The sequence below is a fragment of the Triticum dicoccoides genome, chromosome 2B (genome assembly GCF_002162155.2).
Source record: "Triticum dicoccoides isolate Atlit2015 ecotype Zavitan chromosome 2B, WEW_v2.0, whole genome shotgun sequence".
Classification (NCBI taxonomy): Eukaryota; Viridiplantae; Streptophyta; class Magnoliopsida; order Poales; family Poaceae; genus Triticum; species Triticum dicoccoides.
In genome coordinates this window covers 544,096,566-544,121,061 of record NC_041383.1, presented here as the reverse complement: position 1 = coordinate 544,121,061, position 24,496 = coordinate 544,096,566, and the positions used below count along the sequence as shown (strand labels likewise).

The following is a 24,496-nucleotide window of genomic DNA, read 5'->3' as shown; positions in this document are numbered from 1 at the left end:
AAAACGTGTGCCAACCCCTATGCATAAGTTCACAAGGTTACTAAACCCGCAAGTTGATCACCAAAACATACATCAAGTAGATCACGTGAATATCTCATTGTCACCACAGATAAGCACATGCAAGACATACATCAAGTGTTCTCAAATCCTTCAAGACCCAATCCGATAAGATAACTTCAAAGGGAAAACTCAATCCATTACAAGAGATAGAGGGGGAGAAACATCATATGATCCAACTATAATAGCAAACCTCGCGATACATCAAGATCGTGCCAAATCAAGAACACGAGAGAGAGAGAGATCAAACACATAGCTACTTGTACATACCCTTAGCCCCGAGGGTGAACAACTCCCTCCTTGTCATGGAGAGCGCCAGGATGATGAAGATGGCCACCGGTGATTGATCCCCCCTCCGGTAGGGTGCCGGAATAGGGTCCCGATTGGTTTTTGGTGGCTACAGAGGCTTGCGGCGGCGGAACTCCCGATCTATTGTGCTCTTGGATGTTTTCGGAGCATATGGGTATATATAGGAGGAAGAAGTAGGTCAGTGGAGCTGCGAGGGGCCCACGAGGGTGGGGGGCACGTCCAGGGGGAGCAGGCGCACCTCCCTGCCTCGTGGACTCCTTGCTTCTTTCTTGACGTCCACTCCAAGTCCTCTAGATCACGTTTGTTCCAAAAATAACTCTCCCGAAGGTTTCATTCCGTTTGGACTCCGTTTGATATTCCTTTTCTGCAAAACACTGAAATAGGCAAAAAAACAGCAATTTGCACTGGGCCTCCGGTTAATAGGTTAGTCCCAAAAATAATATAAAAATGCATAGTAAAGCCCATTAAACATCCAAAACAGATAATATAATAGCATGGAACAATCAAAAATTATAGATACATTGGAGGCGTATCAGAGCTCCAGCGATCCATCTGTGGACTGGTGCAAGCATCTCGAAGTTGGAATATACGCTTTGATGAGTTGACCAAAGCATATAGTTTTATACAAACTTGCGGTGAAGCCTGTATTGACAAGAAAGTGAGTCGGAACACTACAACCTTTCTGATAAGTATATGTGAATGACATATTGTTGATCAGAAATAATGTAGAATTTTCTGGAAAGCATAAAGGAGAGTTTGAAAGGAGATTTTCAAAGAAAGACCTCGGTGAAGCTGCTTACATATTGGGCATCAAGATCTATAGAGATAGATCAAGACGCTTGATAAGATTTTTCAATGAGTACATACCTTGACAAGATTTTGAAAGAGTTCAAAATGGATCAGTCAAATAAGGAGTTCTTGCCTGTATTACAAGGTGTAAAGTTGAGTAAGACTCAACGCCGGACCATGGCAGAAGATGGAAAGAGAATGAAAGTCATTCCCTATGCCTCAGTCATAGGTTCTATAAAGTATGACATGCTATGTACCAGACCAGTTGTGTGCCTTACTATGAGTTTGGCAAGGGGGTACGATAGTGATCCAGGAGTGGATCACTGTATAGCGGTCAAAGTTATCCTTAGTTACCTAAGAAGAATAAGGAAGTATTTCTCGGTTATGGAGGTGATGAAGAGTTCGTCGTAAAGAGTTACGTTGATGTAAGCTTTGCACTAATCCAGATGACTCTGAGTCTCAATCTGGATACATATTGAAAGTGGGAGCAATTATCTAGAGTAGCTCCATGCAGAGCATTGTAGACATAGAAAGTTTGCAAAATACATACAACTCTGAATTTAGCAGACCCGTTGACTAAACTTCTCTCACAAGCAAAACATGATCACACCTTAGTACTCTTTGGGTGTTAATCACATAGCGATGTGAACTAGAGTATTGACTCTAATAAACCCTTTGGTTGTTGGTCACATGGCGATGTGAACTATTGGTGTTAAATCACATGGCGATGTGAACTAGATTATTGACTCTAGTGCAAGTAGGAGACTGAAGGAAATATGCCCTAGAGGCGATAATAAAGTTGTTATTTATATTTCCTTATATCATGATAAATGTTTATTATTCATGCTAGAATTGTATTAACCGGAAATATAGTACATGTGTGAATACATAGACAAAACAAAGTGTCCCTAGTATGCCTCTACTTGACTAGCTCGGTAATCAAAGATGGTTATGTTTCCTGACCATAGACATGTGTTGTCATTTGATGAACAGGATCAAATCATTAGAGAATGATGTGATGGACAAGACCCATCCGTTAGCTTAGCATAATGATCGATAAGTTTTATTGCTATTGCTTTCTTCATGACTTATACATGTTCCTCTGACTATGAGATTATGCAACTCCCTAATACCGGAGGAACACCTTGTGTGTTATCAAACGTCACAACGTAACTGGGTGATTATAAAGATGCTCTACAAGTGTCTCTGAAGGTGTTTGTTGGGTTGGCATATATCGAGATTAGAATTTGTCACTCCGTGTATCGGAGAGGTATCTCTGGGCCCTCTCGGTAATGCTCATCACTATAAGCCTTGCAAGCAATGTGACTAATGAGTTAGTTGCGGGATGAAGCATTATGAAACGAGTAAAGAGACTTGCCAATAACGAGATTGAACTAGGTATGATGATACCGATGATCGAATCTCAGGCAAGTAACATACCGATGACAAAGGGAACAATGTATGTTGTTATGCGGTTTGACCGATAAAGATCTTCGTAGAATATGTAGGAGCCAATATGAGCATCCAGGTTCCGCTATTGGTTATTGATTGGAGATGTGTCTCGATCATGTCTACATAGTTATCGAACCCGTAGGGTCCGCACGCTTAACGTTCGATGACGATTTGTATTATGAGTTATGTGTAAGTTTGTTTGGAGTCCCTTATGAGATCGCAGACATGGCGAGGAGTCTCGAAATGGTCGAGACATAAAGATTGATATATTGGAAGGCTATGTTCGGACACCGGAAAGGTTTCAGAAAGGTTCGGGCATTTTTCAGAGTACCGGGAGGTTACCGGAACCCCCCGGAGAAAGTAGTGGGCCTTAATGGGCTTTAGTGGAAAGGAGAGGAGGGCCGCAGGGTGGCCACGCGCCCCCCATGGCAGGTCCGAGTTGGACTAGGGAGGGGGCGGCGCCCCCCTCTTTCCTTCTCCTTGTCCTACTCCTTCCCTCTCTCCCCCTCTTGGAAAAGGAAGGGGACTCCAACTAGGATTGGGAATCCTAGTTGGACTCCCCCTATAGGCGCGTCCCTCCTAGGCCGGCCTCCTCCTCCTCCCTCCTTTATATATGGGGGCAAGGGGGAACCCCAAAGCACATCAGTTGTTCTCTTAGCCGTGTGTGGTGCCCCCCTCCACAGTTCAACACATCGGTCATATCGTCGTAGTGCTTGGGCGAAGCCCTGCGCCGGTAACATCATCAACACCGTCGCCACGCCGTCGTGTTGACGGAACTCTCCCTTGTCCTCAACTGGATCAAGAGCTCGAGGGACGTCATCGGGCTGAATGTATGCTGAACGCGGAGGTGCCGTATGTTCGGTACTTGTATTGGTTGGATCGTGAAGACGTTCGACTACACAACCACGTTAACTAAATGTTCCGCTTTCGTTCTACGAGGATACGTGGACACACTCCCGTCTCATTGCTATGCATATCCTAGATAGATCTTGCGTGATCGTAGGAATTTTTTTGAATTACTACGTTCCCCAACAAAACCCATCTCTTGAAAGTGCATTTTCTGGTGCTGATTGGGCAGGCTGTCCCGATGATAGAAAGTCCACTCGAGGTTTTGCCACATTATTTTGGTGTAATCTTGTCTTATGGAGTTCAAGAAAATAACTTATAGTATCAATGTCCATCACTGAGATAGAGTACAAGTCTCTTGCAAATGCAACAACAGAAATAATTTGCATACAATCTCTGTTACATGAACTTGGTATTGATCAATCACAGACAATAGCTTTATGGGGTGATAATCGTGGTGCCACTTATCTGCCAGCAAATCTGTGCTTCATGTCGAAGCAAACATATTGAAGTTGACTATCATTTTGTCCAAGAAAGAGTAGCAAATAATTTACCTAATATTTGGTTTATACCGACAAAAGATCAAGTTGCGGATGGGTTTACATACCCCTGACACTACGGCAACAAGAAGCTCTTCAGCACAATCTTAGCTTAGACGAGTTGTGATTGAGAGGGGGTGTTGAAATAACTATGCATTTCATGTCTGTACCACGTTGTAGTTTGTTCAGATAGTTGTAGTAATCTAGTCGGGATGTTATACATATTTGATCCTATCTCTTATATAGTTGTCTATCTCTTGTATAGCTGTGGTAGAGATCAAGTACTTGTACACAACTCGAACCGACCCTTGTAACCCCTTCTATTATATAGACACGCACGAGTCCCACCACGTGACACATGTGGTAAACAATCCAACCTATATAAAAAAAGAAAAATACACGCACGAGACCCTGCTACAAGAATAGCAAAAGTTTCCGGCATCGTATCTTTTACAACCAGGAGCAGCCTCTTCTTAGGAACATCAGCCGACCATCCAACTGGATGGCCATTGACCGCCGACAACACAAACTCGAACTTGAAGACCCGGAATGCGGTCCTCCGTTCATCGATGTGGATATTCCTCACGATGACGCCGTGGAAGCCGGGATAGTGTCGGCCACGCGACCTCACTGGAGCTCTTCGGGCGGGCTTCGTCAGCCTAATTGGAGAGGGCTCAAGGTCAGCAGACATTTGGGGTGCTCTGTGATGGAAGAAAGAGGAAAGCAGAGGCTCTGGTTGCTCGACATGGACAAGCGCGATGGTGGCACAAAATGGAATGCTTCAACCCTGACACCGTGCCTTGTCGTTCTAGTTGCAACGCCGCTTCCTCTTCGAGGGTGCCTAACACTGGATCCGGAGTCCAGTGCTTGTTGCAACACGCGAGGCGGCGCCCCGACAAAAAGGTTGGGCAGGGGAGCAAAGGCCAGCACGCATGAAGGCGGTGTGGAGGCGCCGTAGGTTCCCGGTCGCCGGTGTCGCACAGGGAGGGAGAGGGGTTGGTTGGAGGGCTAGGTGTAGATGCCAGGATGATGTGGCGGCCGAGTTGGCTGCTGGCTAGCTATAGACGGTCAACTCTCCAAAACCGATCAAAACAACCCACTGCCCAGAAAACTGGCTCAAGGAGAGGAAATTGATATATGTCTAGTTTTGTGAGTTTGGGTTTGTAAAATAGAAGGTTTTGAACTTTGGGGCTTGTTTCTTAGACTTGAGTGACAATTCAAGGTTGAAATATGAACTTCTCTCAAAACCTAAAGTTACAAGATTAAACTGAATCACTGCCAAATCTAAGATACACCTGACATGTGATATGAACAGTGATTCTTTTTTTAGAAGGATATGAACAGTGATTCTGCGTTGTCTGCTTGCTGCTTGAGATCGGGCGGCAACTGTCTACAGGCTCAAGTGAAGGGAACCGTTTGGGAATTGTTTCCCTCCTCTCATACGCGATAAGAAAGACACCACGGCTTAAAAGTGGCGGGTAGATAAGCAGCCATTCTCGAACCATTCGCGCCTATTCCGTTCCATCCGCTGATCTCTGTTCGCATCACCGATGCCTCCCATGGGCATGGCTTCCACTTCCCTTCTCGTCCCCACCTCCTTCACCCCGGCCGCCGTCGCCGCCACGGCTCGCCGCAGCTTCTTCAGCCACCGCCCCCCTTCCAGCCTCCCCGCGGTCCGCCTCCGCCTCCCCCGTACGTCCTCGCTCGTCGTCTCCGCCTCGGCTTCCCCGCCGCGGTCGCTCGACGCCCTCATCTTCGACTGCGACGGCGTCATACTGGAGTCGGAGCACCTCCACCGGCAGGCCTACAACGACGCCTTCGCGCACTTCGGGGTCCGCTGCCCGCCCGCGGCCGACGCGCCGCTGTACTGGGACGAGGCCTTCTATGACGACCTCCAGAACCGCATCGGCGGCGGGAAGCCCAAGATGCGATGGTACGTCACGCCCGCAAGCTTGACGATTCCTTCGCGTGTGGCATTCCGCGTGTGATATTTTGCCTCAGCAATTGCGCTGTGATTGATTTTGCGATCAGCCTCCCACCATTTGTTGCTGGCATTTCGATTTCACAATCTGAATTCTTGCTTACCTGCTTTATATGCAGGATGCAGTTCGTCATTAGAATGGTGTGCAAAGTTTAATGTTTCGAGAAAAAAAATGTGGCAAATAGTTTGAATGGGAATAAGTGATGTTGCAGGGCAGGGCATGCTAGGGTCCACATGCTGTTTAAGTAGTTGATGATTAGCGTGTGGATATTGGTTCTGAATCGGTTTCAATCTGTTACAGGTACTTTGGAGAAAATGGGTGGCCTTCTTCAAAGATATTGGAGACAGCACCTTCAAGCGACGAAGACAGGGAGAAGTTAGTTGACGTTATTCAGGTCAGATTTTTTATGTCCTTGGTTCTAAATCAAATGCATTAGCTCCTTATTATCCTTTTCAAGAAGTACAAATGCTTCGAACCATGTCTAAGAATCCATGAATTTTACAGAAGTACATTTTTGCAGGACTGGAAAACAGAGAGGTACAAAGCAATAATCAAATCTGGAACTGTAAGTGAAATGAATACATTGGGAAATTCTTACTCATCATCTCAGACTGATTTTCAGCTCTGTATGCTAGGTGGAGCCTAGACCTGGTGTTTTGCGGCTGATGGATGAAGTTAAGGGTGCGGTAATACTTATTGCAAGATTTATTCTACTTTGTACTAGTGTTTTCCTCATACTGTAAACTGCTTTGCAACATAATATATTTCATTTAATCCTTTTTGTAATGTACACTAGGTGAATTCTTATTTAATGTTCCCATTAAATTACAATAGTATGGGCTATTTTGGAAAAAATGAGGTGATTTTGGTATAATGGTGTAGGGCATCAAGCTTGCTGTTTGCTCTGCGGCAACTAAAAGTTCAGTGGTGTTGTGTCTTGAAAATCTTCTTGGACTTGTAAGTTGCATGTGACTTATGCTGTGTTTCTTATATTTCTGACATGAATTTTACTTTCTCGGTTGAGATTCCATTTCTTTACAATTGTATGGTTTTATAGGAAAGATTCAATGGTCTGGACTGCTTCCTCGCCGGTATAGTTCTGGTTGTTTTTGCTTCTTTCTGATCATGTTTACCATGGTTGTTTTGAGATTAACTGGCAACGATCACAAAAATGTGAATGAGCGTGCAGGATTGTCTTTACAAAGTTTTCGTACCAGTCATCCTAGTTGTTTTCTTGTTTTACAATTTTGTATTAGTTCAAATAAAATATTACAATGGCCAGTGACACGGTCAAGAAAAAGAAGAAATCAGTGAAATGAGTAATATAAAGTCTAGTAAAGATTGAGATGTGTTTTAGCTTACATTTTTCACCCGGCTAAGACCAGATCCTATTTAAATGCACTTGCAATTATTTGTTGTTTGGTAGGTGGTTATATTTTGAAAGCTATGATAAGTCATTCCACGGCATTCAAAATTCTTGATTGTTTCATGTTGCAGGCGATGATGTTAAAGTGAAAAAACCCGATCCATCGATATATATTACAGCAGCAAAGGTAGTGAGCACAATTGAAGCATATCATGTCAAACTTTACTTGAGTTTTTTTTTTTTTGAAATTGGTTGTGTTAAAGACTTAATTGTTCGATGCAGAAATTAGGATTAGAAAGCAAGAACTGCCTTGTGGTAGAAGACAGTGTCATTGGACTACAAGTAGGTCTTCCAAGTTCTTATTTATCAAATAAACTTATACTCCCTCCGTACCAAAATATAAGACGTTTTTGTAGTTCAATTTTGTTACAGAAACGTCTTATATTTTGGTACAGAGGTCGTACTTTTGAACACAAGAGATGACTTTCTTTTGACAGGCAGCAAAAGGAGCAGGGATGTCATGTATAATAACATACACACCTTCAACTTCTAACCAAGTAAGATAGAGCTTAGCTACAAAATATTGTTCAGTCTAACGGTCCACATTCTGATCTCCTGAATTTTCTGTAGGATTTCAAGGATGCAATTGCAACCTATCCTGATCTCAGTAATGTGAGGTATGTAATGACTTATCCATTTTACTAGTTTGTTTCATCAGGTAAACAACACCTGTTAATTCTTTACAGGCTTGAGGACCTGAAGCTACTGCTCCAAGAATCTCTCGTCACTGGATAGTGGAATTTCCTGCTTTCGGCAGGCCTTATTCGGTTGGTGGCGATCCAATCCACAGAGGGGTTGGGTGATCCCACCCCTCACCCAATCCCCGCTAATTCCTCCACACACACAATCCCTCTACTAAATCACTGCTCGGTTAAACCTCTTGCCCCTCGGGGAGATTTGAATTGTGCATAGCTGTTACAAACTTACAATGCAGCGGCAACAGTAAAATATTTGGAGTCACAGCTTACAACAGCGACATGCCAAACTGAATTTGCAGTAGAACACATGTACTGACAGGGGCACATACTCAGCACTTCATACGCAGAGAAAGTGATTTGAGAAGGAAAGTGGAAAAAAAAAACTTAACATTGCAGCTGTTGCTGATGTTTCCAGCTGATTACGGTGATACTGTTTGCACTGAATCATGATCAATCTGTTGAGGCAATGTTAAGTCTGTTGTCACGCAACCACTATCATCTCATTCTCAGCAGTCAATTTTCCACTTCCGAGCCGCTCTCTCCCGAGAAACTCACATTCTAGCAGCACGGGCTCCCAACTCATCAAGAAAAAAAAAAAGCACCGGCTCCTGCGAGGCGCATCAGCGGAGCAACCGGCGAGCATGTGGGTGCGAGACACTGACGAGAGAGACGTCGTCGACGACGGGGCCGCAGAGCGTGCCGCTGCGGTCAGACGTGGTGTGGTAGCCCGTGCTGTAGAACACCACCCGGGTGCTGTTCCCCTCCGCCTTGAAGTCGAGCTTGTCGCGCACGTAGCCGCCCGTGCCGCGGGACTCGTACGACACGCGCTTGCCCCCGTACGCCGTGGCCACCTGCACGCTCATCGGCGACGCCGCGCACTTGTTGCCGGCGTCGCCCACGGAGAACTGCAGCCTGTAGGACCTGCCGGGCACGGTGGCCACCTCCTGGACCAGCGCCACCTCCACGCCGGCCACCAGCTCCACGGCGCGGGAGCCGTGCGGCACCCGGAAGTGCGCCGCGTCGATGTACTTGACCACCTTGGAGTGGGACATGATCATCCACCCCGGCAGCGGCGACGTGGCGTCCTCGTTCATCGGCGGCACCAGCACCCCCCACGGCGACCCCGGGGTCATGTACGGCCCCTCCTCGAAGTCCCCGTTGATCAGCATGTTCTCTGCAGCACAGGTGCAGAGTAAGAACCCCGTAACGTGATGAGACTTCGTGGGCGCGGTTAACGACGAGATCGTGGTATGTCTTACGGTGGGTGGCGTGAGGAGGGTTGAGCGTTCTGATGGCGACGGCGTCGACGATGGGGCCGCACGCGGGGTCGTCCACCTGGTCGTCGCCGTGGTGGATGATGAGCGACACCACGCCCTGCTTGGCCTTGAAGGCCCAGGCGTACGAGTCCCAGCCGCTGCTGGTGTACACCGTCTGGACGGGGAGCTCGCCGCCGGACGCGTCGCCGGGGACGATCGACACGCTCAGCTTCTCGGACTGGGCGCAGGTGCGCGCCGCGCTGAAGGTGATGGAATAGTACTTGCCCCGCGTCACGCTGAGCTGCTGCTGGATCGAGGATTCCGTGCCCAGCCGCACGGCGTGCCTGCCTTCCGGCACTATGAGGACCATATGGTCCTGCTTCGCCCCGGACTCGATGTACTCCACGAAGCCGGCCACCTTCCAGTACGGGATCGCGTACTTCCCCATCACCCTCGAGCCGTTCATCTGGGACCTGTTCGGCGCGTACTCGAAGTTACCGTTCAGCAGCGGGCCTGCAGTTTGCATGAGCATGACAGCACGTGTCAGATTAAACGACAATGTAGTAGTACTCCTCCATAAAACGAAGTGATCCTCTTGTCCTTGATGAATGCTAACACAATCGGAGCAGCATGATCTGTGCGGTTAGTTCTAACAACTACGAGTAGCTAGCGAGAGATCCGTAAGAAGATCAAGGAGTAGCAGTAGCCTTGGTGCCTCTCACCGTCTCCGCCGGAAGCAGCAGCTCGAGCAGCTGCGCAGACGAGCAAGAAGAGGGCGCCGTTGAGCACCATCTCTCCAGCTACGAGCCTACCGGCCGGCGTACTACAGCTCTCTTCTCGGCTTCGGGACAGGTGCTCTCGATCACGGAGTTACTTAACCGGGAAGGTGCCATCTGGCTCCACTTATAGGCCGACCGTTGAGGCGTCTGGCAAGTTTGGCGCCGCGAAATGCGCCGGAGCACGAGCGGAGGGGGCTTCGCCTCGCCTCGCTGGTCCGTCGGCGACGCGCGTGGTGAAATCTGAAATGTGTTAGTGCAGGTGCGGCAGCATTCCCCCTACGTGCGACCACGTGGACTTGAGCGGTATCTGTGATGTTCTGGTTGCCGCGATCACTGCCGCATATGGACGTCGGAGCGGAAGGTTCCGTTTATTCGCTTGGTCGGCCGGTGCACGCTGGCTCACCCATGCGCAGGATCGAGGAGGCTGTCAGTGGTGCTGCGGCGGGCATCTTGCCAGAGGCGAAATGGGGCGACCGATGCAGTTCATGCTGGGTAGGGTCTCAACTGGGAACCATGGTGACTAGGGAGGGCACACCTGCGTGGACTCTGCTCACATGGCCATTCTGTTTCTTTGTCAACGCTCCTCCCTGCGGCGGCCCTGCCGCGTGTCAGGGGATGGCTATGTCAATTGCAGACGGTGCAACTTGCTGGAGGCTACAATAGTTATATGTAAGTATTTATATCACTCCCTCTATTCACTATAAGGCCTTGAAGACGGTGGAAAGTAGCTCATTTTCAGTTGTCTGAAACGACTTATAAAAATAAATGAAGGAAGTACAAACAACATGAACCATGTGCAAGATTACAATAGCTATAGATAAGTTGGCCGAATTTACAATTTGGGTAAGTCGATATTGTGGGAGGAGCAGCGGTTGGAGGAAGAAGAAAGAATGATGATTGTTGAATCTTAATCCAACGGCCCAGAAAATTGACTTACCCAAAATAAATATTCAGGCGACTTACGTATAGCCTCGGTCCCAAACAACACACACTTTACATTGTGGTGATAGTCGCCAACCGCTTTTTGACTAATGTCTTCTTTTACCCTTGAAAGCAACATTCAAATGATCCACATTAAGATCCGGGGATCAACCTTATCTGACCCTGGAAAGATTTTTTAAACGGATGCAATATATTTTCTTGTTCGTTAATTTAGAAAAATGAACTGTCTATTTTATTAGCAAAAAATCAAACAAAAACGTTAGCAATTTGCCTTAGGAAGAAGAACAAGCTACATCCCTACAAGGCATGTAGACCACTCACAAACCAAGAAGCCCCATGGTCACAAATACAAAGGCGGAGTTTTTTGCGTGGATTATGATGCAGGGGAAATGTCTGACGGCAGATAACCTTGCTCGCCGGAAAATCCCCCATGATCTGATCTGATCGCTTTGTCGTGCTGCTCCGGAGGCAACACACCACATCATTGAAACATGCCCCTTCTCGGTGCAGCTGTGTAACAAGACACCGCAATCACTGGGACAACTATTCAACCTGAACATGACAATTGACAACCGCATCAAGTCATGATTTCAGAGTGCAGATTAGGTTGTTGCCGGTCTCGTAGGGCAACGTGGAAGTCCACCTGCCTTCTAGTCTCATGTTGCATTTGGAAGGAGCGCAACGAGAGGATCTTCAACGCTAGGGCTGGCTCGGTCTCCTAGGCAGGGGCAGATCTAGTGGCACCCCCTCCAAAATTGTAAAATAAATTTTATCCATACTTAACACTAAATATCCATCAAGTTGTTTTGTTTCCAGACTATTTGTTGAGATTATGATGATGTTTGGTGTAATTTTTGAATCATGGCACCCCCAAAGCCTGCCATTCTAGGTCTACCACTGCTCTTGATCCACGATAGAATTGTCGACCAGGCAATGACTGGCTACTCACGGGGCTGGCGCCAATGGCCAGCTTCTTCGAGCCGCCATGCGATGTGGATGGTGGCCGATGTGCAAAGACAGGACAATTGGCTCCATGCCTGTAGCTTTTTTTTTCTTTTTTTTCTCTTCTTTCAATTTTCAGTTCCTTGTAATTGGTTTCTTCCTCTTCATCAATGAGAATCAGCCTAAGGCTGTTTTTTTCGTTGAAAACCCGACGAAAGCTCCCAATAAAGATCGATGAAAGACTTAGGGATGGCAATGGGTACCCATTACCCGCGTATCCCGCGGGTAAAAACCCTATTAGGGTAAGGGATGGGACAAAAATTTATCCATGGATACTTAAATGGGAAAATATCATACCCATCGGGTAGGGAGGGTACGGGTATGGGATCATATAACCCATGCCCGCATACCCATGTACCCATCTAAAATACTGACAAGTGGGTTCCGTTTAATATCCTTATGTATTAATTTTCCCCTCCTAATTGCGCTAGGTAAAAACTCTTATGTGTAGTGAAATTATCTCTATAATTTATCATGATTTTGTGAACTTAAAGTGCAATCCTATGTGTTGTTATTTATGATTATGTGTTGTTGTTTAACATTTTTATGCGTCACTTTATAGGCAAGTATTTTTGTTTATGAGAATGTGTTGTTGTTACAATATGTTGTTGTACATTGTTGTTTAAAATGTGTTTCTATTAAGAATTTATGATTATATGTTGCTTGTTACAACTATTTTCTACTCAATTGATATGTTGTAAACACAGATATTTTTACCCGTGGATACCCAGATACCTGTCGGGTGACAGGTATGGAAAAAAGTTACACCCTTAATGGATATGGGTGATAGGTAAGTTCAGGATGGACGGGTAAGGATATGGGGTGGATTCAGCCATACCCATACCCTACGGGTGCCAGATAGCTTCCAATATGTTACTCATGGAAACCCTTCACCATGACATCAACAAAGATAACGGGTACAACCAAACTCATGTAAGCCGCACAGGAACCAGAAGGCATCCATCATGTAACTGCGAACACCTTCCCTTTAGTGCCACCCTTCATGCTTTTGCTCATGCTTGATTTCTCCTTTAGAATGGCGGGCCGGTGGTTAATGCCACCATTCTTGCTTCTATCCTTGATTGCTTTCTCCTTTTGGAGGCAGCCATTCGTCTTTGACGGATTCAGGATTAGCAACATCCAAACTACTCCTTCCATTCCTAAATACTCTCTCCGTTCTCAAATACAAGTCATTTTAGAGAGTTCAACAAGGAACTACATACGGAGTAAAATGTAGTCCATTTGAAACCTCTAAAAAGACTTATACAGAGATTCCACTATGGACTACATACAGAACAAAATGAGTGAATTTATACTTTAAAATACATCTACATACATCCGTATGTGGTCTACAGTGAAATCTCTACGAAGACTTATACTCTCTCTGTCCCAAAATTCTTGTCTTAGATTTGTCATACATCCATATTTAGATAAACCTAAGACAAGAATTTTGGCACGGAGGTAGTATTTAGGAATGGAGGGAGTAGTAAGGAAATTGCAAACCTTGGGGGTGAAGTGGACACCCTGCATGATTTCAGCCTTTCTAGGCGTTCGTTTCACAAGATATGTATAGAATTCCTTTCTGGTCCACAATATTGGTATAGAACAAAATAGTACAAGTTTACATGCTATCTTGAATCTTACATGATTAAAAAGGAGTTAAATGCAAGTGAGGTCCTAATTCTTTTGCCGAAATGTCGAGTGAGTTTCATACTATGAAAGTGCACATTCCAATCTAAAAGTACTCTCTCCGTCCCAGAGTAAACAAAATGTTTTGCCCCTTATTACTTTTTATTTTTTTGCTCTTATGAAGCTGGGCAATATGCCAAAGGGACCATTTCTTTTGAGCGTATGTATTGGTAGTCGTGACGAGTGAGCTAGCTAGAGGGTGTAGGCGACGATTGCTGGTATCGGTTCAGGTCATCCCAGACCAAGTGCTCGACATCCTCCCACGACGTTGCATCCCTCAGCTCCTTCCACAGGCCAAATATAGCCGCCAAGACGTTGTCGTCGTGCAGTATGCAGTAGCACCTGTAAGCAAGCAGCGCACATCAGAACTAACACATGTTTGCGCAAACACACACACGCGCGCGCGCACACACATGTTTCTCCCTTGGACACTGGCAACCCAACAAGGATCGATCACAATTCACAAGTGCACAAGCACCGCTTATCATTGTTTGTTTATGTATGTACTTACATCGCGCGATATGATGCGGTGCTGAACTTCGAATTTTGCACCGACTTGTAGATGTCGTCGTTTGATTTCCCTCTGAGGAAAGGAAGCTGATAGCTTCTAAGGTACTCCCTCAGAAGATCAATATCACCACGGAAAACATCCAAGTGCAGCGGAATTAAGTCGCATAGAGGATCCCCTGTTACGACAAACAATATTGGATCACAATCAAATAAATAAATATAAACTCTTTCTAACAACCTTACATAGCTTCTTTTTTCGAAACGGCCTTACATAGCTTCTAAGACTGCAAACTGGTAGATATGAGCAGCTCAACTTAAGCATTTTTACAGATAGTTATAGCATCTTCGATTCAGATGTCAGTGATACATTACAAAATTGGTATTTCGTTAAATACATGACAATAACTTGAACAATGTCAGATTTCCAGGAAACAAAGTAAACTGGCTGCTTACCAATGTACAGATCACTGAAGTCAATGATATGGATTTCATTCAGTTTCTCCAGATCTCCGTCACCAGTGCTTTTGGTATCAGTGAGGGAACCCATTTCGGGAGCCCTCTGAGTAAGAATGTTATCGTCCATAATATCTGAATGTATCCAAGAAGGGAATGTGTACACCGAGTCACCGTCGCCATCCTAATTGTTCAATCATACCATTAAACACAATGCTCGACCAAGATGCATACAAAGAAGACGAGATTGAAAAATTACCTTAACAAACTTGATTAGAGAATTCATATCAGGAGGGAGATATTCTTCAGCCTTCTCAATTAAAACTGTTGGTACGGTGCCCCCCCTTCACAAATATGTAAGCAATGTTGAGGTATCAGGCAGTGTATGGAATTTTGTATCAATATAATATAGAACAGGTCAATACCAAATCAATGCATCGTCATTGCAATTTATATTTTGATTATGTTGAAATGTTAGAATGTTAAAGAATGTAATGGTTACTTATTGAATGCCTGCCTCTACAATGTTTTTGGAACTCAAGTACACTTTCGTAGAGGATTTTAAGTTGCAACTGAAGCATTCTATAAGACAATATTCTTCTTAACCACTTCACATGATCGCGGACACAAAATTGACTTGCAAACTCACAATGTTTCTGGATAAAATAAACTGAGCAACAATGTCCTGTTTTACTAAAACTTATAAAATCTATGCCGAACAAACCTGCTTTAGAAAAAAGTTCACTTACCAGTTAGCTAGGTGCTTCTTTATATTATTCTTTCTTCTGTTTAGAGTAGAAATTACTTGTTTCCATTCAGGTGGATCACTGTCTTTCACATTATTGTCCTCAGGTTCGGGTAATGATTCCCCATGTGGAAGGGGTAATAAATGGATATTTCGCATTTGAACTCCCAAGGATGATGCAAGATTCAATAGGTCAGCCTTGGACAATGTATCACGGCTAAGAAAAATGAAGAGTAGAGTAAGCACGTATTTACATAATTAATCAAGTGATCATTCCCATTTTCACTTGAGAAATGAATAAAACTTACACATGAGCAAAGATATCCCCTTTGCATTTTCTGGTAACCATGTAAGGCCAAATAGGTCTGTTTGAAGATTCAGCGGAACCATCCATTCCAAACTGTTGTTTGCTCCATAACCCAAGAGGAAAACAGCTGTTTGCGTAAGAAAGCTCCAGAGGATAGTATTTAGCCAAAACATCTGGCATTCCTTTTCCATTCCATGGGACTGTTCTGTAGACGCCATCTTCGTACACAAGAAAGCCACTTGCAATGATCTCAGGGATGTGGTTGACCAAAGGCGAGCCTACTTTTCGCAGAAGATCATAGAACTCAAGCTGCATCAAGAAAGGGATCAAAATCGTGAGTGTTGCATTCAATTTTATTAAGTTGCAGAACAAATGCAACAATACCTCTGTGCCTAAACCATGGGCAGAATAACCCAAGCCTCCTTCAGCATTGATTTTAATCACATTGTCAGAGACAATGAAGACCTGAAAATTGTGGTACATGTTATATTCACATACCATGCAGCGATGAGTGTATATGAACTGCAATTTGATACTAAGTGGCATCATAGAATACATCTTAGAATCTCAGATATTTTTAATGTCTTGGGGATCAGCGCATAGCAGTGAGCAATTGTGTATACAGTAACAAGTAAACCAAGATATTCTATATGAATCAGTTTCTGTGAGTGATATTTATGAAGTATTTCGAACCAACACGAATTACATGATACTAGCATGCCAGAATTGCTTATCGACAGTTCAAAATCTGAGACAGCTAGTAAAAGTAAGTGTATACTTACTGGGTTGCTACCTGTCCCAACAGGAAGCTTCTCATCCTCTGACGGTGCCGGTAAACTATGGCATGCCCTTATTTCCTCTAAGCATGCATACCATTTGTCCACATTTATTGCTAGGCATGCACCCTACACAAATAAACATATATATTGGCAGAAGGAACAGACCATTATCAAGAAATAGATACATAAACCACATGGTAATTTCATAAAAAAGATTGACATAGTAAAATTTTATGTAAATGATGGAACAAAGCTCACCTTCCATATTAGTCCTCTCAGTTCAGGTTTAAGAACCCATAACCTTCGCAGCCATTCTCTTGCTTCTCTCTGGCCAATTGGATTAGTAGGACTCCAGACAGAAGTATAGTGATCTTTTTCTTTCTCAAGGAATTGAGATAAGAAACCTATATCATACGAGAAAACTTGGTTCTCCAAACTTTTGTCGACATCTGAGAACTCAAATGAAGAATACTGGCTTTCACTGTTTGAAGCTCTTACGGACCCTGAACCTTTCAGTCTTTCTTCTGTACAGGTCATGTCATTGTGGTTCAATGTAATTGTTCCAGGTGGATGATTTTCCATATCTCTAACAGATTTTCCTGGAACAGCAAGTAAGCCAGCACGACAAACTCCTTTGTGACAGTGACCAGGTGCCATGTCTAGACATACATGCTCAAAATTTGATTGATTGACAAAATTTTGTGTAACTGCAACTGTTGTCTCAAGGTTTAAAACACAATGCCACCATCCACTAGGAACAAATATAGTCTCTCCTGGCAATTGTGTGCATTCCAGTGGCTTCTCGTGTTCGGCAAGATGAGGATAGATATCAAGCCACCACTGCAAACGGTCAAAATAATGTGAAATGATATGGGGTAAAGTTTGGAGAAAAGCAAAAACAGTAATAAGTTCATTACCTGCAAAGATGTTGGAGTATCAATGTCAACATCACCATCTTCAGCACTTACATGCACTGTGACACCACCAGGCACTCTTCCTGGAGGGTACAGTGCCCATCTATGAAATAAGGTGGAAATCATTAGTGCAAACACAAATTCTTGCTCCTTCCAAATTTTCAGCATTGTACAACATAGGACAATCAGCTTTAACAAGTCAAGAGGAGTACAAGTTGAGGTTGTATAGCATATCCTCGCACAGTTCACAGTATAGGTCTATGGTTTTAAAGTTTCAATTCAAAATACAAAGCATGCACCCAAGTTGAATCACATCTCTCTATTGCCCTTGGTTATCTTCCGTCTCTGTTCAACATACTATATGACATGATTCTCTCCCACTCCCAAGACATTAACTATGGGTATCCTCACTAAATTTATCAATCGTTAATTCAACTCGCCCAGTTGGCTGATTATTCTGCACGACTGTTTTTTCACATCTGACTTTAAAATAAGCAACATACAGAGCAGCACCCAGTCACCCACAAGCTGCACCAAAATAGAAGCACTGCAATGACCTTAAGAATCCAATAGGCCAGAAATGTTGCACAAGATCCATGCACATTTGTTTAACTGCTACTAGATTTCAAATATACAACTACGTGGTGAGTACCACAGCTTGAGTGCACTATCGAGTAACACCTACGCACACGTACATAAAAAAAATGATCCAACCTTTTTCGGCCACAAAGAAGAGTATTCCACGCACTGGTTAATCCTGGATCAACATGCCAAGAGGCACCTGATCTTTCTGGTCCAATAATGAACCATCTGAAAGCTGGTCTTTGTTCATAATCCAAGACATCAAAAAGATCTTCTTGAAATAAATGAGGGACTCTGTAATCTTCCAATAGTGCTGGTGCTGATTCTCCAAACTGTAACAATTTTCTGAACTAAGTTTCTTTTTATTTACCTAACTTCAGTAGTAAATGAAATGAAGTGATGATTACCTTATCATCAAATATGTAAAGAGGGTCTTCATCATGCTGGAGTTCCATGTAAGAAACATAGTCTTTCAGTTTCATTATTATCTTCTTAGGGCTTCTTTGTGATATCCTAAATGTAACTTCACCATAATCATGTACCAGCTGCTGCATTGACCATTTCGTCCTCGCTGGCCAGGATTCAGCCAGCTTACCAAGCAAAACCTAGTTGTGCAATACCACCAGTATGATTTCAGATAAAAATCATTGCAAAACAATAACGTAGAAAATCCACATGTTATAAATCTGAATTAGAAGCAAAAGTTAACTCAATTCTTACTGGGCCTTTTCCATCATACTGAGAACGGAAATGATCCAAAGAAAGATCATCCTTTCTTTCCACATGGCCATTGTCAAAGGAATAACTACTCAAAGTAGTAAAACATCTATACCATCTCCTGTATAAGTACAATGAGTTGAATCCTGCATGAAAATAAGTATGAATAGGGAAATAAAAAAGGCAAACACAACAAACATAAAGTAGATGTACCATACCATCAAAATGACGAGCCTTCTGCTCAAGCTCACTTTTTTCGGAGCAAAGATTAAGCCTGAAAATGAAGCAATCCAACCTTTTCAGTGGTAATCATTGGTCAACTTAGGATTGTTTTCAAAATACAGAAGGTTACACGACAGATAGAATGGTCATATACCTAGACAACGTTGTTTTCTTCCAAGAACCTTTGTACTCAAAATGACCACCAACAAAAAGATATTTACTCATCCAGAGAGGTTCCTCGTTGCAAAGTATGTACATGACACTGCAAAGTGCAAAATCATTTCAGATACTGCATCATCCTACCACCGTTTCATTGTAGAAACACAAACATGACGTCTTAGCTCATGATCTCTAGATAATGACAATGTCAAACATCAGGAACTACCCTCTGGTCCCCTAAAATCTGTTGTTTCGGACACGGACATGGTCTTCAAAATACAGTTTTGACCTTTAGTGTCTTTAAAGTACATCCATAAATCCAAAAGAATCATATAGTATTATGGGAATACTTCTCAAGACTAATTCAGTGATTTTCAGGTATCTAATGTAAATATTTGTAAAGATATTGGTAGCCAAAATTTCCGAAAAGTTGGCTCTATCTTTGTCTAAAACGACCGCTTTTACAGGACCAGGGGAGTATGATTCTGTACTAGTCCAGTCTAAAATAGGTGACTGTTTAGTGTCGTGCACACGGAACATGAAAGAAATTAGTACTTCATGATTTTTGTCTATCTAGCTGTATAGTTATGTTTTAACTGCTACTAGCAGTCTAGTACTAATACCAATAAACATTTAGCATAAACATGTGGTGGATTGTTGCATATGAAAAGGAAGCATTTGAGAAACAAAATAACTTGCTAACATCTACTTCGTCCCAGAGAGAATACTCTGGTAGTAGCTTCAGTTTTCACTCCCAATCTGATGCCCCTAGAGGAGAAATGAACAGAGACAGAGAGAGAGAGAGACGCGGCGACCTGCTCACGCATGCGAGGCGGCCGATGTCGGTGGGCTGGAGGAGGTCGACGATGGCGCAGAGCAGCTCGTCGGGGAGCACCGCCAGGCCCCCCAGTGCCGCGCCCCTCCGGTCGTTCCCCGCCGATTCCATCGCCTCGCCGGCGACCGAGCCGGATCGGCGGGCTTGCTTTGCTGGGTATGGGTGCGTGCGGCGGGGTCAGAATAGTATCGGTGGGATGCAGTGGGCTGGAGGAATTCGTTTATTTATAGTGGCGAGCTTTTTTTGAAAAGCGTGGACGCGTATTGGATTCGCCGATGCGGCCTGTCGACCTCATCATTTCGGCCGCGTAACACAGAAATCCTGTCAACTGGACGAAAAAGCATGGCTCATTTATTTATTTTTTGAGGGGAAAAAAAACATGGTTCATTTGAGGCGTGCGCCAGCACCGTACGCGTGTCCCAGGTGACATGCAATTGATGCTCCGATTCTATTCCGTTTTATTCAGTTTATTTTATTTTGGTTAGTGGCAGCCGAATCTTGCATCACTTTGCATTCTGTTCTCTTTTTTTCGAGTGTGCATTCTATTCCTTTCACACACTAAAAATGTCCTATGCAGCTACGGACGAAGGCATTGGGCAGAAGAACTTTTTTTTTCTGGTACAGTACAATATACCATTCCATGATTAAACTAGAGAGCAGAGTCGTTTCCAGTAGCCTCCACGGCCACGGCCATGACGGCGGGGATGTTCAAAATCCTAAATAAAGTTCAGGTGCCAGAAAATTTGTAAGTCCGCATGAGGAAAAAGAAAAGGGTGAATTCCATATATGCCACTCAAAACTTGCCCGTATTCCTATCTGCCATTGGAAATTTTCCTCTTCCAAATATGCCATTGAAAATTTGCACCGCGTACAGATATGCCACTATGGCCAGTTTGACCGTTAGTTGACTGTCAAGCGGCACTTGCAAAGACGATTTTGCCCTTGGTACTGTAGCGGTGATACACTGTAGCATTCCGGACAAATTTGGTTACTTTCGAAATTGCGGGGCAAACATACTGTAGTGTCCACTTTTACAAAAAAAAATCCAGTTTTTTAAAATTGCGAACAAAATTTGACTTCCGAACAAATTTGGGCAATTGCGAACAATTTTTTCAAAAAAAGTGTTAGGAATTAAGAATTTGAAATTACGGAGATTTATTTTGAAATTCAGAAAAAATGTTCGAATTTCACATCTGTTCGGACGCTACAGTACGGACGTCCGCAATTCAAAATTGGCCAAATTTGTTCAGAATGCTACAGTATATCACCGCTACAGTACAGGGGCAAAATCGTCTTTCCACATGCCACTTGACAGTCAACTAACGGTCAAACTGGCCATAGTGGTATATCTGTACACGGTGCAAATTTTCAGTGGCATATTTGGAAGAGGGAAATTTCCAATGGTACATGAAGGTACGGACAAGTTTTGAGTGGCATATATGGAATTCACCCAAAAGAAAAACTCGTAGTAGCCATTCCTAGATGAATAAGTAACGAATAAAATGTGTAGTGGTACAATCGCCAAGCCAGCACGGCCACGGATACCCTGTGTTTCAGAGGCAAATGTACCAGCCGTCAACTTCGGGAACGAACGAACGCATCAGTTCAGCGAAGCAACCGGCGGGCAGGCGTCGGCGGAACGCAGACGAGCGAGGCGTCGTCGACGACGGGCCCGCAGCGGGTGCCGCTGCTGTCGGACTTGGTGTGGTAGCTGGAGCCGGAGAACACCACCTTGGTCCGGCTATGGATCGCCGTGAACTCCAGCGAGGCGCGCGTGGTGCCCCCGCCGTTGCCGTCGGAGCGGTGCACCACGGTCTTGCTCCCGCCCGCCGTGGAGACCAGCACGCGCATGGGCTGTTCGTCGCTCGACTCGCACCGGTTGCCGGAGTTCCCGACCGAGAACTCCAGCTTGCACGCGCTCCCCGGCACGGTCTCCACCTCCTGCACCAGCGCGGCCTCCCCTCCGGAAACCAGCTCCACGGCGTAGGAGCCGTGCGGCACCGCGTAGTGCGGCGAGTCCACGTACTTGACGACCTTGGAGTAGGACATGATCATCCACCCCGAGATCGGCGAGATGTGGGTCTCGTCCCTGTTGGGCACCAGCACCCCAAACGGTGACCCCGGCGCGATGTACGGCCCCAGCTCGAAGTCCCCGTTCCTCAGCAAGTTATCTGGATAAACACGATGCAAAATCGCACAGAGAGGGTCAGGTAAAGGGCTGATCTGCTGACATCTCGAAAGTTCATGCATGAGATGAGATTGTGTCTTACCGCCGGTGGGCTGAGGAGGGTAGAGCGTCTTGATGGCGACGGAGTCGATCATGGGGCCGCAGGCGGGGTCGTCCTCGTGGACGGGGTTATGGATGGTGAGCGTCATGACGTCGTTCGTGGCCTGGAAAGCCCAGCAGTAGGAGTCCCAGCCGCTGCTGGTGTACACCGTCTGGATGGAGATCTCGTCGGACGCGTCGCCGGGGACGACCGACACGGTCAGCTTCTCGTACTGGGCGCATGTGCGCGCCGCGCTGAAGGTGACGGAGTACTGCATGCCCGGCGCCACGCTGAGCTGCTGGTGGATGGAGCCATCCTCGCCCAGCCGCACGGCGTGCGAGCCCTCCGGCACCGTCAGGATCATGTCGCCCTCCTTCTGCCCGGACTCGATGTACTCCACGTGCCCGGTGATCTTCCACTGTGGGATGGCGTTCGCCCCCGTCACCCTCGAGCCGTCCATTTGGAACCTGTCCGGCGAGTCCTCGAAGTTGCCGTTCGGCAGCGGGCCTGTAGCGTAACATGACGTGTTAGAGACAGAAAACTTGTGCTGCATGTAAGGAAACTAGTATAACACAAACAGTCAACGCCGGCATTTTGGGAGAAGCCACGCTCTGTCTTCTAGCATAGCTGATGCTTAAAAAGTTGGGAGTACCTAAAACTCATCTAGATAAGATATAATTTGGTCTCATTCACTTTGAAAACAAGAACAAATACAACCCACGTCAGCACACACGCATCTTATAGCATCATATCCAATGGCTATAAAAGGTGAATGAGACCAAATTATATTTCATCTAGATGAGTTCTAGCAAAACTGTAAAAAGTTCGCTAATCTTAGTAGCCTCTCTAAATCTAAGCTGAGCTATTACAGATTTTTACGTGCTCGTAACAAATTATGCTGACACCAGTCCCGTGCAATCGCGTGACAATGAACACTAAACCAACTTTCTTAGTACATGGAATTAATTAACCCGACACTAGCTAGCAGGCTGGCATGGTCACTAAGAACATCGAGAAGACGGGAACAAGTTTGCAAATTAGTCTCGCGATACGAATCTGACAGTCACTCATTCCACTCCACCAAATTACATAGCGAACCAAGCATGCATGCAAGGGTTAAGCAACAATTTGTGTGTGGTGAGTTCTCAGTTCTCACCATCGCCGGCTGAAGCAGCTCGAGCAGCCGCGCAGACGACCAAGAACAACAGCGCGCCCTTGAACACCATCTCCTCCCGCTCTTCACCTCCTCGGCTAGTGTACCTCACAATCTTTCTCACACTTTGGAATAGTTCTCTCGAGCTTCTACGTATCGGGGACAGACAGAGCTTATCTGGGAAGTCGCCGTTGCACTTGCGGTCCACTTATAACGGGTCGACGGATCGGCCAGGAGGTCGGTGTACGCGCGCGGAGCGGGGCGATTGGGCGCCGCGGAACGCGCCGGGGTCGTCGCGCAAGGCACGAGGCCACGAGAAGGGCACCGTCCTCCTCTCCACCTGCAGGTCCCTGATTCGATCGGTCGATCCATCGGATGCGGCCACGGCCGGTGCAAAATGGCCGTCGTGCGTGGACTCGATCGCCGGCCAGCGCTCATTATCAGTTTGTAGTACGACGTAGTACGTGTGGTTGCAGGCGCAACGGCGTGCGTTCACGTGGACTTGTGCGGCATCTGCAGGCCGATGGAATGGAAGGATTCCGCTGTCTCCTGGATCGATCGATTGGCTGGGCGCCAGGTATCCAGGTGATCACCTAGTGTTCATGTGGATTTTCATTTGCAGCAGTGGCATCATTTACGAGTCGTCGCAGCTTAAGCTGCCTCCAAGGACAGCTTAAGATGCTAGGCGCTGGAGTCAACTTTGGGCCCTGTCAGAAGGGCGCGTGCATATCTGAATCCAAACAGTACGCACTGATGGTCCACTAGTATCATTTTAAAAACAGGAACCATAATGTTACCTCCGTTCCAAAATTAGAGGACTTAGATTTGCCTAAATATGAATGCACCTTCCTTTTTTTCAACGAAATTGGAAGCTTTATTAATGAAGTATCGTAAGGTTACAATCTGCCGGTAGGCTAGACAAAAGAAAATTTAGGCTTGCATCACGCCAGCTTTCGGTGCCATCAAGTGAACAAGCAAAGCCAGCACACCGATGGAAAGGAACATTTGAATCCCAACCAACATGAGTAACCATGAGAGAAGCAAAACTAGCACCGATCTCCTCTAATCCAGCGGCAGAGGTACGTGC

At 45.4% G+C, this 24,496-nt stretch overlaps 4 protein-coding genes across 5 annotated transcripts; 1 reads left to right on the top strand and 3 right to left on the bottom strand.

Annotated features, from left to right (window-relative positions):
- Window positions 1-5,488: 5,488 nt before the first annotated feature.
- LOC119364760 (haloacid dehalogenase-like hydrolase domain-containing protein At4g39970) lies at window positions 5,489-8,486 on the top strand. Its single transcript, XM_037630280.1, has 11 exons — window positions 5,489-5,925; window positions 6,275-6,368; window positions 6,495-6,539; window positions 6,610-6,660; window positions 6,857-6,931; window positions 7,032-7,065; window positions 7,472-7,527; window positions 7,623-7,682; window positions 7,838-7,897; window positions 7,971-8,017; window positions 8,087-8,486. The coding sequence occupies exons 1-11, from the start codon at window positions 5,543-5,545 to the stop codon at window positions 8,133-8,135; spliced, it is 954 nt and encodes a 317-aa protein (XP_037486177.1). The 5' UTR covers window positions 5,489-5,542; the 3' UTR covers window positions 8,136-8,486.
- An 88-nt stretch (window positions 8,487-8,574) lies between these two features.
- LOC119364759 lies at window positions 8,575-10,235 on the bottom strand. The gene is made up of 3 exons (XM_037630279.1): window positions 10,077-10,235; window positions 9,358-9,867; window positions 8,575-9,272 (listed from the first exon to the last, which is right to left on the bottom strand). Exons 1-3 carry the CDS (start codon window positions 10,144-10,146, stop codon window positions 8,719-8,721), a joined length of 1,134 nt encoding a protein of 377 aa, XP_037486176.1. The 5' UTR covers window positions 10,147-10,235; the 3' UTR covers window positions 8,575-8,718.
- A 3,410-nt stretch (window positions 10,236-13,645) lies between these two features.
- LOC119364758 (F-box protein At1g78280-like) lies at window positions 13,646-20,195 on the bottom strand. Of its 2 annotated transcripts, none has more exons than XM_037630277.1 (16): window positions 19,970-20,195; window positions 19,150-19,257; window positions 18,992-19,068; window positions 18,777-18,919; window positions 18,464-18,661; window positions 18,189-18,388; window positions 17,478-17,577; window positions 16,819-17,400; window positions 16,564-16,686; window positions 16,166-16,246; window positions 15,783-16,090; window positions 15,479-15,691; window positions 14,989-15,073; window positions 14,730-14,913; window positions 14,278-14,452; window positions 13,646-14,108 (listed from the first exon to the last, which is right to left on the bottom strand). In XM_037630277.1, the coding sequence occupies exons 1-16, from the start codon at window positions 20,098-20,100 to the stop codon at window positions 13,955-13,957; spliced, it is 2,862 nt and encodes a 953-aa protein (XP_037486174.1). In that variant the 5' UTR covers window positions 20,101-20,195; the 3' UTR covers window positions 13,646-13,954. The 2 variants fall into 2 exon arrangements, with proteins under 2 accessions (XP_037486174.1, XP_037486175.1); XM_037630278.1 differs by having other exon boundaries at window positions 18,992-19,047; window positions 19,970-20,100.
- A 1,071-nt stretch (window positions 20,196-21,266) lies between these two features.
- LOC119367979 lies at window positions 21,267-23,575 on the bottom strand. Its single transcript, XM_037633348.1, has 3 exons — window positions 23,413-23,575; window positions 22,260-22,763; window positions 21,267-22,160 (listed from the first exon to the last, which is right to left on the bottom strand). Exons 1-3 carry the CDS (start codon window positions 23,480-23,482, stop codon window positions 21,595-21,597), a joined length of 1,140 nt encoding a protein of 379 aa, XP_037489245.1. The 5' UTR covers window positions 23,483-23,575; the 3' UTR covers window positions 21,267-21,594.
- Between the last annotated feature and the right edge of the window lie 921 nt (window positions 23,576-24,496).

Excerpts from the sequence above, each read along its gene's own strand:
- LOC119367979 (XM_037633348.1), bottom strand. The coding sequence starts at position 23,482 with ATGGTGTTCAAGGGCGCGCTGTTGTTCTTGGTCGTCTGCGCGGCTGCT. Across the intron at positions 22,764-23,412 it reads AGCTGCTTCAGCCGGCGATG|GCCCGCTGCCGAACGGCAAC; the intron begins GTGAGAACTGAG and ends GTTACGCTACAG. Across the intron at positions 22,161-22,259 it reads CCCTCCTCAGCCCACCGGCG|ATAACTTGCTGAGGAACGGG; the intron begins GTAAGACACAAT and ends GTGTTTATCCAG.
- LOC119364760 (XM_037630280.1), top strand. The coding sequence starts at position 5,543 with ATGCCTCCCATGGGCATGGCTTCCACTTCCCTTCTCGTCCCCACCTCC. Across the intron at positions 5,926-6,274 it reads GGGAAGCCCAAGATGCGATG|GTACTTTGGAGAAAATGGGT; the intron begins GTACGTCACGCC and ends AATCTGTTACAG. Across the intron at positions 6,932-7,031 it reads TTGAAAATCTTCTTGGACTT|GAAAGATTCAATGGTCTGGA; the intron begins GTAAGTTGCATG and ends ATGGTTTTATAG.
- LOC119364758 (XM_037630277.1), bottom strand. The coding sequence starts at position 20,100 with ATGGAATCGGCGGGGAACGACCGGAGGGGCGCGGCACTGGGGGGCCTG. Across the intron at positions 18,920-18,991 it reads GAAGGCTCGTCATTTTGATG|GATTCAACTCATTGTACTTA; the intron begins GTATGGTACATC and ends ATTTTCATGCAG. Across the intron at positions 16,091-16,165 it reads CCCATGGTTTAGGCACAGAG|CTTGAGTTCTATGATCTTCT; the intron begins GTATTGTTGCAT and ends TTCTTGATGCAG.
- LOC119364759 (XM_037630279.1), bottom strand. The coding sequence starts at position 10,146 with ATGGTGCTCAACGGCGCCCTCTTCTTGCTCGTCTGCGCAGCTGCTCGA. Across the intron at positions 9,868-10,076 it reads TGCTGCTTCCGGCGGAGACG|GCCCGCTGCTGAACGGTAAC; the intron begins GTGAGAGGCACC and ends TGCAAACTGCAG. Across the intron at positions 9,273-9,357 it reads CCCTCCTCACGCCACCCACC|AGAACATGCTGATCAACGGG; the intron begins GTAAGACATACC and ends CCTGTGCTGCAG.